Source organism: Endocarpon pusillum, assembly GCF_000464535.1.
Source record: "Endocarpon pusillum Z07020 unplaced genomic scaffold scaffold1372, whole genome shotgun sequence".
Lineage (NCBI taxonomy): Eukaryota > Fungi > Ascomycota > Eurotiomycetes > Verrucariales > Verrucariaceae > Endocarpon > Endocarpon pusillum.
Genome location: NW_006916003.1, coordinates 297,301 through 308,980, shown reverse-complemented (window position 1 = coordinate 308,980; position 11,680 = coordinate 297,301). Strand labels below are relative to the sequence as shown.

The 11,680-nt window shown below is 48.7% G+C and overlaps 2 protein-coding genes across 2 annotated transcripts in view; both read left to right on the top strand.

Annotated features, from left to right (window-relative positions):
- Positions 1-1,071: 1,071 nt before the first annotated feature.
- On the top strand, positions 1,072-2,887 carry EPUS_02042 (uncharacterized protein; the record flags this gene model as incomplete). Its single annotated transcript, XM_007801874.1, has 2 exons — positions 1,072-1,726; positions 1,776-2,887. 2 exons carry the CDS (start codon positions 1,072-1,074, stop codon positions 2,885-2,887), a joined length of 1,767 nt encoding a protein of 588 aa, XP_007800065.1.
- A 6,381-nt stretch (positions 2,888-9,268) lies between these two features.
- The window catches only part of EPUS_02041 (uncharacterized protein), a gene marked incomplete at both ends in the record, with an annotated part of 4,242 nt that continues 1,830 nt past the window's right edge, over positions 9,269-11,680 (top strand). Inside the window, one exon of the mRNA XM_007801873.1 lies at positions 9,269-11,675. Coding sequence (XP_007800064.1) covers positions 9,269-11,675 — 2,407 coding nt within the window. The remainder of the gene's footprint in view (positions 11,676-11,680) is intronic.

Genomic DNA, 11,680 nt, shown 5'->3' with positions numbered 1-11,680 from the left:
TTGGATTCGCATCTCTTCTGTGCCAAGTTCTGTCAGAGCTGCCGCAATTCAGGCTCGTCCTCTGCTAATTACTAGGATCAGCAAATAAGAGTCAAGCTGCAAAAGCTGCGACAATTCCAAGGCAATCTTGAAGATTAATCGTTGACTAAATGATGAGATTACTGCAGACGGGTGACTGTCTAAAGTATCCTACTAAGTAGTAGTCGTTCTGACGCCGAGAATATATCCAGGCGGCCAAGGAAATCTGTCATAGGGCCCTTCGGCCCTGGGCTGCGGGCCCATCGGGCCGAAGCACTCAGGTTGCAAGGGCAATAACAAGGCAGTCCCAGAGCTCAACTTTACCCAAAGTGTGGAACGATGAGCTAAGCCCCTTGCTTCAAGCCACAATTAACCAATCCGTCATGACAAAGTACTAGTACATACAGAGAGCGAGTGGCTTCAACCAAGCCTCACATTGAGAAAGCAAGGCCGCATTGCACCTCCCGTCTCGCAGCGCCAGTTTCTGCCAAACCAGATGCCCCCCCTCCTTCTCTCTATTTTCTTCTGCTGTTACTCACGCCACTTTCGATAGTTATGCCAGGCAGGCCCCCCTCCAGGGTCCTTAATGCTGGGATACAGACGGGTGATAATTTCGCATAGCTCCGTCAATCATCCTTTACCCTCTTCTAGTGGGTAGGCTGCGCGGACACGAGCTTGCTAGAGTAGTGATGGCTTCCGGATTCTGCCTTGTCGTCACACTAGGCAAGATTGGTGAACATATGCTCGCATCGGTGATCCTGGCGTGCTTTTATACACAGGAAAATCTCTGTCATCCAGGCTGTGTCTTCAGCAACTGTTTTACTGCTTTTCATGAAGAGTGTCTGCAGTGATAAAGATGTGGCTCCATTCATTACCTCTCATGTCTTGACACGCCAGAACATGTCTCAATAGTCAACCAATGCCGGTTTGCATGCCTGCTTGCAACTCAGCGCTACCACCAGCAACGCTAGCTATGGCATAGGCGCTGTATGGCACCAAGTCCCTATGCACCCGAACACCCTACTCCCGGGAGCTTCAATAGAAGACATATCCATGGTGGATCACAACTCAGGTCACGCTCTTGAGGTTTTGCAAGATTCACAAAACCCTAAGCCCACAAATGCTACAGTAAACTCTCCAGAAACTACAGAGCAATCAGGAAAATGCGAGGAACGGTTTTTGTATCAGTCGTATCGCGCTTTCCTCGACACCAATGTCAAAACCTGGCCGGAGCTCCGATGGATGCAAGTTTTCCTCGAACATCAGGGCAGCAACCCTAGCGACACCCAGGTGGATGTCATTGATTCCAAAGATGGCTGTCTGCATTCGAGCCAGGTTCCCTATACTGGGGCTCAAAACCTTTTGAAGGCTCTTGGACAACGTTCACCTGATGTCAACACGAGGATAATCATTGTCAGCTACAGGGAAAGCCTTTCCATCGACCGTGGCGTAGTGGAAGTGTTAGGAAGACTGCTTAGCATTGATCCGCTCGCTTTCCTGCAACATTTCCACCATGAGAGTCTACAGCAAGAGGACAGCTATAATGATAAGTACAAATCGCGACTGGCTTACGAACCTCATGCGTTCTTACCATCAGAGCAACCGACCCAAGGACGCTGCCTTCATTTTGGTCTCGAAAGTCGGAAGTATGCCTCTGCGATGTTCTTTGGAGATGGGTTTGGTTACAATAATATTTCACAAGCTACAGGTGAGGTGGTGTGGTTCTTCGCAGTCCAGGTCTCTGATCCGTGAAACAGTGGTCATCTGGATTCGGTCGCCCAGGCGATATTATGCTACATCTTTCGGGATGCATCCTTCGTTCTCAGAACCTCCTAGACAGCGGATAGTGAAGGCTCACTATATCACTGGGACATATATCGATTGCCTGCTTGCCTTGGATCCAGGGGTCGTGAGAATGGCAGACAGGGATCTTCGGCAATATATCGCACCTCTGATACGAGTCTTTTTAAAGGAACACTATGTCGAATTTCGGAAGGAGATTGATCCCTTCTCGTTGTTTCGTCCTACTTTCATACACAATACTCCCGAGGACTTACTTCCTCGAATCCGCCATCGTCTTCGATTTCTGGATAACATGCGTCTCACAATCAGGAATGTGCTTAAGGAGGGGGAGGACAGAGAAGTCCGACCAGCTGAAGCTCCGATCCACAAAACTATCGGAGACCTATATGTGCTCATAGATGAGCTGAAAGAGGCAGAGGGTTTTTACGAACGACTTCAAAGAGAGCAGCTGCTGAACGCACAGCTGCAGGAGGCACGGAAGTCAACCGAAACAGCCGTAAGCGTGGCAAGACTAACCAAGCTGGCTTTCATCTTCATCCCTCTTAGCTTTGTAACGTCTTTTTTCGGTATGAACGTGAAGCAATTCGGCAACGGCAATATCAACATATGGATATTTTTTGCAACGGCTGCGGCCATGATTTGCTTGACGCTTCCCGCCTTCATGATAACGACGGAATCCGGAGAGATCGCTGTGTGCACTGTCAAGCTCTTGATGAAATCTCCATACGTTGGATTCTGGTTCCTCGCGTTTACGCTGTTCAACACCCACAAGGTCAACATGATGCTCTGCGAGCGGGGCGTCCTTCACTATTTCAGTAAAGGGGAGCAAGGGTGCCGCGAATATGCCCTATCGGGCGCTCGCGGCTGGAGATACACATTTGGATGGAGGGAAGAGAGCCTGTACAGACAGTTCTGGAGCTGGAGAGCACAGTACATAATGGCTATCTTCTACAAGTGGCTGGATTCTCCAGATTGGAAGAAACTGGACTGGACTGACAGGCTTTTGTGGCAGTTTGAGTGGTGGCGATTGGATTATGAGCGACAGGGATGGACCAACATCGATTGAACGCTGGCTAGTGGATTCTGTGGTATTACAGAATTTCAAAAATCTGAGCTGTCAAAGGAAAAGGCGAATTGGAAGGAAAATTATGATGGAGATATATATGTATATATACATAGCGAATCTACTGTTCCCTTCGGATTTCGAGAAAGCGACTAAGAAATCCAGCATGGAAAAGTTGTGGATCAAACCGTCTTCTCCAAAGCCATAGTACAACACATCTAGTCCGCTTCAGTGCCTGACTCACAGTACACGACTACTCCAATCCGTGCCCAAGCTGCGGCCCTTTTCTGTGCGAGTGAAACACCCACCCTCTGACCTACAAGGAGATCCTGACGCCACTTACCAAGGAACCCACAAACCACTCATCAGCTGGATCTATGTCTACAGCCCTCACACTTCTTCTTCTTCGACGAATACCGGACATGTGGATAGTCCGCAACAGCAAGCTGCAATCCAAGACTCGCTCTATTCCTGGTTTATGAGGGCTTTGTTCGGCGATATTCTGCTACAGCGGAATATTGCCAAATTAGGCTTCAGCTGACGTTCTCTACAGCACCATCGTAGCCATCGCGCGGATAACAAGAAGCCATTATGTGCGTGATAGTGAGATCGCGCGATCGTCTGGTCAGGATTCTGAAGGAGGACGTCGTAGAGACGGTTGGCCTGCTGGCCTGGGCCAGATTAGAGTTGTGCTGTTTCGAAGATGGGATCACGGACCCGGACGACGTTGAACTGTGGGGTACGTAGCAACAATGGTCATCCGGTCCGAAGCGTTGGGATGCTTTGCGTCTGAGAACATACGTTCGAGGCTTGAGTTAATTTTGGGCTCCGGGGGCTGGCCATCCGGTCTTCGTTCCCCACCAATCCAAACAGATAGACTGTCGGAGAACTAGCTCAAGATGATTTTAAAGGGGGAGCGTTATGCGTGATTTCAACCATAATTTGATACTGATATGCTTCCATGGGTTGAGCTGGACAGCCAATGAACGTGTACCGGGAACATGTTCCGCTTAGAGTAAGTGATTAGCTAGCATACGGGAGCGGTTTCGGTGATTGCCTCCCCGCAAAGCGTTACAAACGGTTGCGCCTGTCAGAAAAGTTGGAGAGTTGCGGGGGCCCCTCTATCTCTGTCGCGTCAGCGGTTTTGTAGTGAGAATGGTGAGGTTTGACACTTCTGCTCCACTGTTTGAGGTCAGTAAAGTCAGTAAGGTTGCAGTCTTCCTCTTGCGGCAATCCTGAGACGCGCCGTGATAGCAGTTCGGATCAGTTTCAAATGTCAATTACTTGCATGGAGATCCGAAGGTATGAAGAAGTAGGAAGGTATATTGGATATCTGGGATCTCTCCCTTGCCCGTTTGATTTTGCTTCGAATAAACTCTCTTGCTACCATCACCCCCACAAACTTGGCCTTCCTGAACTAGAAATCCATTCAAACCATGAATACGCATGTGGACCTAAACGGGGACTTTTCGGAATATATAATACCTGGTAGGTCCATCCATGTCGCTAGGATCAGATACTATGTTTGACACACAGAGCCAGGCCACTATGGGTACTACTCAGTGCAACGTATCCCTGCCGACAAATATGAAACTCCGCTTAGAATAGCCACAAACATAGCCTCAGACCATGACCTGAAGTTATTTGAGCATGGCCTCAGGTACGATAAGGATTTCCGAGCGTTCGTCGAGGAGCAACGAAAACAATGGGAAAGGTTAGGTGTTGAAACGCTAAAAGAAGAAATGCGGTTGAAAACCGCTTGGAGCCGCGTTCTCGAAGGACAAGGGGCCTGCCTACCACCCAAGGGACCTCTGTTGCTAGAAACAGATAAACCTCCACACCAGGCAGTTGTGCCTTACGATCCGGAGGGTGTGCAGATTGAAGAGGTTCGGCTCAGGAGAAGTGAAGCGCATAGACAGGAATGTTATTATCGTAAACGTTTTCCGCGGGGACCATGGCACCATTCCAGTTCCCCAAAGGATGATGCAGCTGAGAATGCTGCTCATTGGCGAATGGGAGTTCTCATAAGCGCTGCAAGCCCTGGACAGCCCGCTCCTGGACAGCCCGGTCGTGGACAGCCCGCTCCTGGACAGCCCGGTCGTGGACAGCCAGTTCCTGGACAGCCAGCTCGTGGACAGTCAGCTCGTGGACAGCTAGGCCGTAGACATTCAGGCCGTAGAGGCGCCACACGTGTTGCATAAATGTCCAATTCAAGGTTAGATCTCTGCTTATTGGCTGGAACAAAAGACTGTATCAGTGGCGATTTGCCAACCCCAGGCTTTTAGGACGAGCTTGAAGGCCACTTCTTAAACATTGAAAGCTAGTTTCTAGGTTGGCTATCAGGCTCCGATCCGACAAAACACTTCTGTACTTCTGAGCGCGGTGCAGGCAAGAATGATGTTGTGTAGGTTTAATATCAGCCTGGCCTATGCGTACAGAAATGGGGGTTGCCCTCCGAATTTGCGCTGCACGGGGTAGTGTCTGTCTCTTCTTGGTAAGAACGAGAAAGAAAGGAGAAAGCAGGCGATTAACATGACGGTAGGGAAGCTTGAGAGCTCACGATATGGAGGACCTTAAGAGGGAAGAAGAATAGAAGGAGAAGAAAAAGGGGAGAAGGATAGGGAGGGCAAAGGTCGAGATCCTGTTGCGTCACTCTCGATTGCAGGGTCAGCAAACCTTCGACTGGAATTTATCTTCGATTGATCTGATGAGCCTGTCTGTTCTTCGGGCACCGTTGCACACTAACACTCACCCTTGCGCTGCCACAGGAGAATGAGAAGAAAGTGTGAAGAGCGAGTAGTAAAAGCAAGTTTGTGCACGTTAAGACTGACACCTAAATAATACGCCACAACTCTGGATTCGGTGACATTGAATGCTCTTTCCGGCGGCCGTTGCCGCTGCTTTTGACACCCATTGCACTTTTAACCATTTGGTTTTTAGCTGCCATTTTTATCGCCCGGCCTGAATGGGTGCGTGAACTTAAAGGCCGCAAGAGATTTAATGTGGCCCCTACGGCGGACTGTCACGCTCAAGAGCTCAAATTGAATTTTGACCTCATATATAGAATTCTTAGTGACAAGGAAGTGATTGTGATGAGTTCTGAATTCTGAATTTCTGTGCGGAGCTTTTCAAAATATGATTTAAGCTCTTGAGCGTAACGGTCCGCCGTAAGTTATAGCCAAACAGACGGACGTGCTGTATATCAATGGGGGAGGAAGAGGGTTTTTTGGAAAGTTCTTTTTCAAAATATATACTACGGTACCTGGCATAAGTATTCGTAGCACGGCGCTAGTATATTTGCACTAAAACAGACTCCAAACGAGACAGCTAAGCTTCGAACGGTTAAGCAGTATTACTGTAGCCAATTGATACCAATAATTGTCTAACAAGCTTCTAGACACTGAGGTGGCGCTGTATCCGAACTAGCTGCTACTAGCGCCGTGCTACGATCAATTATGCCTCCTACCGTAGTAGGCAAAGCGCTTATTATTATCAAACCACAATCTCTAAATCGAGTTCTAATGTCAGGCCTGCTATAGGACTGAGGAGGATTAAGGACGCAATGCCTAGCAACTGATCGTATTGGTCATCTATCTGAGGGTAGTACTTGGTTGAGGATAGGCCTCGAAGAAGGAGAGAGAAGTAGAAATAGCAAGGTAACAGCGCTATGCCCAATCAGGACTAGCCCTAGTGGCCAGATCCCTCCTGCCTATGACATCTAAAACCCAAACAGTTTGGCTGAGAACCTCTTCCTCGATAACTTTTGCACTCACCTGGAATTGAAGACCCTTGATTCTTGGAATAGGTGTTCGAAACAGGTCATAATCATGCAAGTCACGTAATGCTTTGATAGAATCCCTACACTGTTCAAAGAATTGTTCCAGCATCACTTCTGCTGGCTTGACCAAAATCTTGACCAAGGGGCGTCTCTTATCATTCCACGGGCTATCACGTCGAAATGCGATGATTATAATGAAGTTTCTCAGATGCCCTTCAGGGTTGTCGAATTCGAAGGCTGCCCCAATTACCTGATCGTCATGCTCGTGGAATACCATCTGCAGTGTTCTAGTGTCTTTGTTCCACAAGAACTTTCTTGGGGCCACCTAGGCAATGTGGTATCCATGATCCTGGATTGGATCTGACCGAACTATGCAACACAATACTTCTGGTCGATGTGGACTTAAATTTTTGCCAATGTAGATTGTGCGAACTGGAGCATTCCTTGTGTGCATTAGCAAGTATTTTCCTACTCCGTAGTTTGCATGCCTCGTAAACTCAGAGGAGTTGGATGTTTTTCGCAAAGTAATTCCAAGAGAGCCAGAGAAGTCATTCTCGAATTGGCAGTCAAGCACTGCAACTGGGTAGGCTGGAAGGCTTGTATTCAATAGCGGGAGTTCGATGCGTAGACCTTTGTTCGTCATTGAATACGGCTGTCGTCCTGCTATATATCGGATGGGAACAATATTTTCAGACCCCTTAAATGCTGCTGGGCTTTCTGTGAGGACTCTGTCTGAATACTCTAAATACCGGTTAGGTCTGTCCGTGACGCCCTAAGCGAAGAGAGATTGATTATCCGTCTCCTGTATGATCTCTTCCTGTAGCCAGAAAAAGGCCTTTCCCCCTTCACTATAGAGTAATAGCATATTTACTTCGAATATACCGAGGAGGGAATATGCTGTGTCTTTTACCTGACTTGTCTGTCTACTCGCAGCCCAGGATATTTTTCTTGCCACACTAGCTAAGCTTCGTCTGGAAGGATCTATTAAGATATCTTCGGGAATAGATGTGATGCTTGATAGGGCGCTGGATAGCCCTAATTTGTCTCTTAAGAACATCTATGACTTGCTATAGAAATTAATTTTCGCAGGAGTAATCAGTTCTTGTAACGTCTATCCTCTAGTAAATCATCTGCTGTGCCTAAGTCCTATGATAGAGCTTTAGATAGAAGGAACGTCCTTGAGGTAGGCAAAGCAGATCTCGGATTTTTCGTACTAGCTGTACATAGATTTTATGGCTTTAGAAAGTTCGGCACTGCTGCTTTTATTAATGCAGCATGTGTCGATCCAGACATAATTAAGGCCATAACGGCTACTCTCAGCAGTAGCGTAGCGTATTTTTGTTGCTCTAGGCATGAGTTGCCACTAGGACCTATTAATATCCTGAATGTCCTGAAAATTAACCTCTCCTATTCCCTAGCAGTGCGACAGAATAGCATACTTGGGGACTTGATGGCCCGAAAATTCCTCCAGCTTCATCGTTTCCACGTTCAGAAGACGCATTTTAAATCGAAAATGATCTTCTTGATGTAGACGGTGTGCTGTGCTTGTCAGAAAGCCCGGCTACATGCGGCGAGATGTAATTGAGAGATATAGTGTAGTTAATTCAAGGCATGGCTGACATATTTCAAGAAATGTTCTTGTGAAGCAGGTTGACACTGCAGCGCCTCTTTTCCTAACGCTTCTCTTGGCAACGCCCCTCATAAAGCGGCAGGACTGCAAGACCCCTCCCTGATCAGGCGGAACTAAATCCAAATAGGTAGCACACCGGCACCTGAACTACTACTACGGTAGGAGGCATAAATAATGTTAGTTCGCCCTAGTAATTTTGTCATTTAACACGTCTCTTACAGATACCCCTGCTGCACTTGTACGAATTCAACACGTTCAACACGATCAACACATTCAACGCGTTCAGCCTCTTTTACTATTATTCTATCTCTTTCTACATGATTCGCCAAATTTTGATATATTTTTATGGATTCTATAGAGTTTATCATGCTATCTCCTTCTAGAGCTACTCGAATCAATGCTAGCAAGGTGCCAGGCAGTCATTGATGTGCTAATAGAATGCACACTTGATTCTGAGCGGAATACACTAGTCCTAATCAGGCGAATGTGTGGCGTTCTATCTTGGCATTTACAAGTTGCTACTAGGGCGAACTAACGTTATTTATGCCTCCTACCGTAGTACATCAGTAGTACCTCGACCCATACTACGTAATTTCAATGTCGCGGTAGAGATCTCTATCATGGGCTCGAATCGATTCCCTTTCCCATCAATTGTAAGATCTTCTTCTCCATTCTGGCTCCGCCGGCTTTCAGTCGCTGGCGACTACCACGGTCCACCGGAAATACCTTCTCCTTCCTGCGATATCTATTTCCGCACACACACCAGCGAGCACGTTCTCGACTGCTTGATTTTCGCCACGATACGATACCCTACTATAAAGTCCGAGCTCAGTCACGGATCTGGCGTCTTCTCGTCCAACGACAACGTAGGAAGAAAGAGCGAAGAGCCGCTGGGAGGGGCTTGATACCTTTTCTGCAGAAAAGACGGAAGCGGCTATTTAGCGGGCTGCGTACGGAAAATGTGGGTAGCACAACTATGGCACAAGTAGACTCCACTGCATCGGTGGCAACGTCCGGCTTGGGGGAGAGTAGGGAACGTGGAGCAAGGCGGAAGAAGGTTTATGGATACCTCAAAGCTGCCAACGAGCTGCGACAATCATATCAATCACAATGGGCACAGTCACGAGAACAAAGCGATCTCGAGGATGAGCAGGGGCTTTCCGGTGCATTTTCGGATGTCGAGATCGTGCGTAGCGGGAATGAAGAAATGGTCCTCTTCCCTAGCTATGCTCGAAAGCACACAAAAAGACCCCAAACAGCTCACTACGACAAGCCTGGCGCCCATGAAGATATTGCTCAGTCGGCAAGTTCGGGTGATGCAGAATATTGGAAGCGACAGTGGGAACAATATGAAGATGATAATGCCATTGTTGACATCGATGTGCGAGGCTGGATCTACACCCCACACCAAGGGGCTATCACTCGCAAGAATCGCTTAGTTATTGCAGTAGCAAGGAGACTGAGTGGCATTCCAGCACCAACGCCAAGCCCAGATAGTAGCCGAGATTCAAGTCGGCACTCTCTTCATCGTGAGAGGTTAGAGGAGCGAGCAGCCAGGCACGAAGAAGAAGCAGCCGCAAAAGCAGCTCAATCCATCGTACAAAGAGGAGAAGGAGAGGCTGATGCTGCATGGCGTGGAGGCTACAGCCAGGATCCATCCAAGAATGTTCAGGGTGGAAGCCCGTACAGCACAAGGTCAAGTTCGCCTGTCAGCCAGCATGAAGCTTCAGATGAGCCACACCCCGGTCACCTCAGGCATGCACAAACAGATTCCTCTCTCGCCTCTGAGTACGATGACCCTGCCATTAAATCACTGGCGAAACGGAACTCTTGGAATCGACCAGCAAACATGTCCAAAGAAGAACTAGCTAGGGCCAATACTCTTTTGATGGCCCGACTAAGGCCCTTCATGCATCTTCCTCTGGCTGGTGCGCCCATCACAGTCTTCTTTTTCAACGACCAGACATCTCAGTCCCGTTCAGTAAACACCAACGAGTCGGGTCACTTCACCCTGCGTGCCTCGCTGGACTTTGTGCCGACCTCAATACGTGTGTTGGCGTCGGAGAATCTCTCTGTGACGGAGAAGATCACCATTGTGGAGTCCCGAGGCGTGAGCTTGATCAGTGATATTGACGACACTATAAAGCATTCCGCTATCGCTGGTGGAGCCAAGGAGATCTTTTATAATACTTTTATTCGGGAGCTCGGTGATCTGACTATCAAGGGCGTTAAAGAATGGTACTCTAGGCTTGCTGCTTTGGGTGTACAGCTGCATTATGTGTCAAATTCACCTTGGCAGCTATACCCGCTGTTGCGCAGCTACTTTGCCCTCGCTGGACTGCCTCCCGGCTCATTCCATTTGAAGCAGTATTCTGGCATGCTGCAAGGGATATTCGAGCCAGCTGCAGAACGAAAGAAAAGCTCCCTAGACAAGATCCTGCGAGACTTTCCGGATCGTAAATTTATATTAGTCGGTGACAGCGGCGAAGCAGATCTCGAAGTGTACTCCGATGTGGTCATGGCGAACCCTGGACGGATATTGGCGGTCTTCATACGAGATGTAACCACGGCCGAGAAGAGGGAGTTTTTCGACCAATCCCCCAGTCGTCCTCAAGGCGGACGACATCAGATGGCGGAGAATGATGCTCGACGAGGAGCTGTTTTGGCACAATCAGATGCGCCTGAAGCTCGTCCATCGCTTCTGTCACGGACACGCGAGACAGGCGCCAGAGCTGAGCCAAGGCCAAATTCGGGGGGAGACTTGATTGATTTCAACCAAGACGATCAAGTTCACAGTCCAAGAGAATCCTCAAATTATGCAGACTTGCAGGAATTGGGGCAAAACGATGGGACATCTCCTCGATCGCCACCCGCTCGACCCTCCAAACCCTCATCTCTTCGTAGTACCTCCAATACACAAATCCGGTCTACTAACCATGAAAGATCTACTGTTACAACATCTTCTCCAACCTCACCTCCACCCGCAAAAACATCTCCTAAGAACCCTGGCCCGCCGCCCAAACCTCGGCGTTCGTCCACCTCCATCAACCTATCTTCAAATCAGCATGCGTCTTTCTCCTCCAATCGTCAAGATCGAAGACGGGCTCAACCACTCAACCCTCCAACGTTGCACAACTCGGCCCCAAATCCCCAGGAAGAAGGCTACGCCACCTCCGCCCGCCTCCCTTCTCCTCGCACCCTCTGGAGCAGCAGCCCGCACGCCACAACCTACTCTTCGAACACGACTCCTACCCAAGAAAATCCAAACCCGATCTCCCCTAGCACTCAGACCCAAGCACCCTCCCTCGCACCTCCACCACCATCATCCCGCCCCTCCGCCCGCCGCAATATCTCCTCCGCAGCCCACAATTTCGCCTCCAACCGTCTC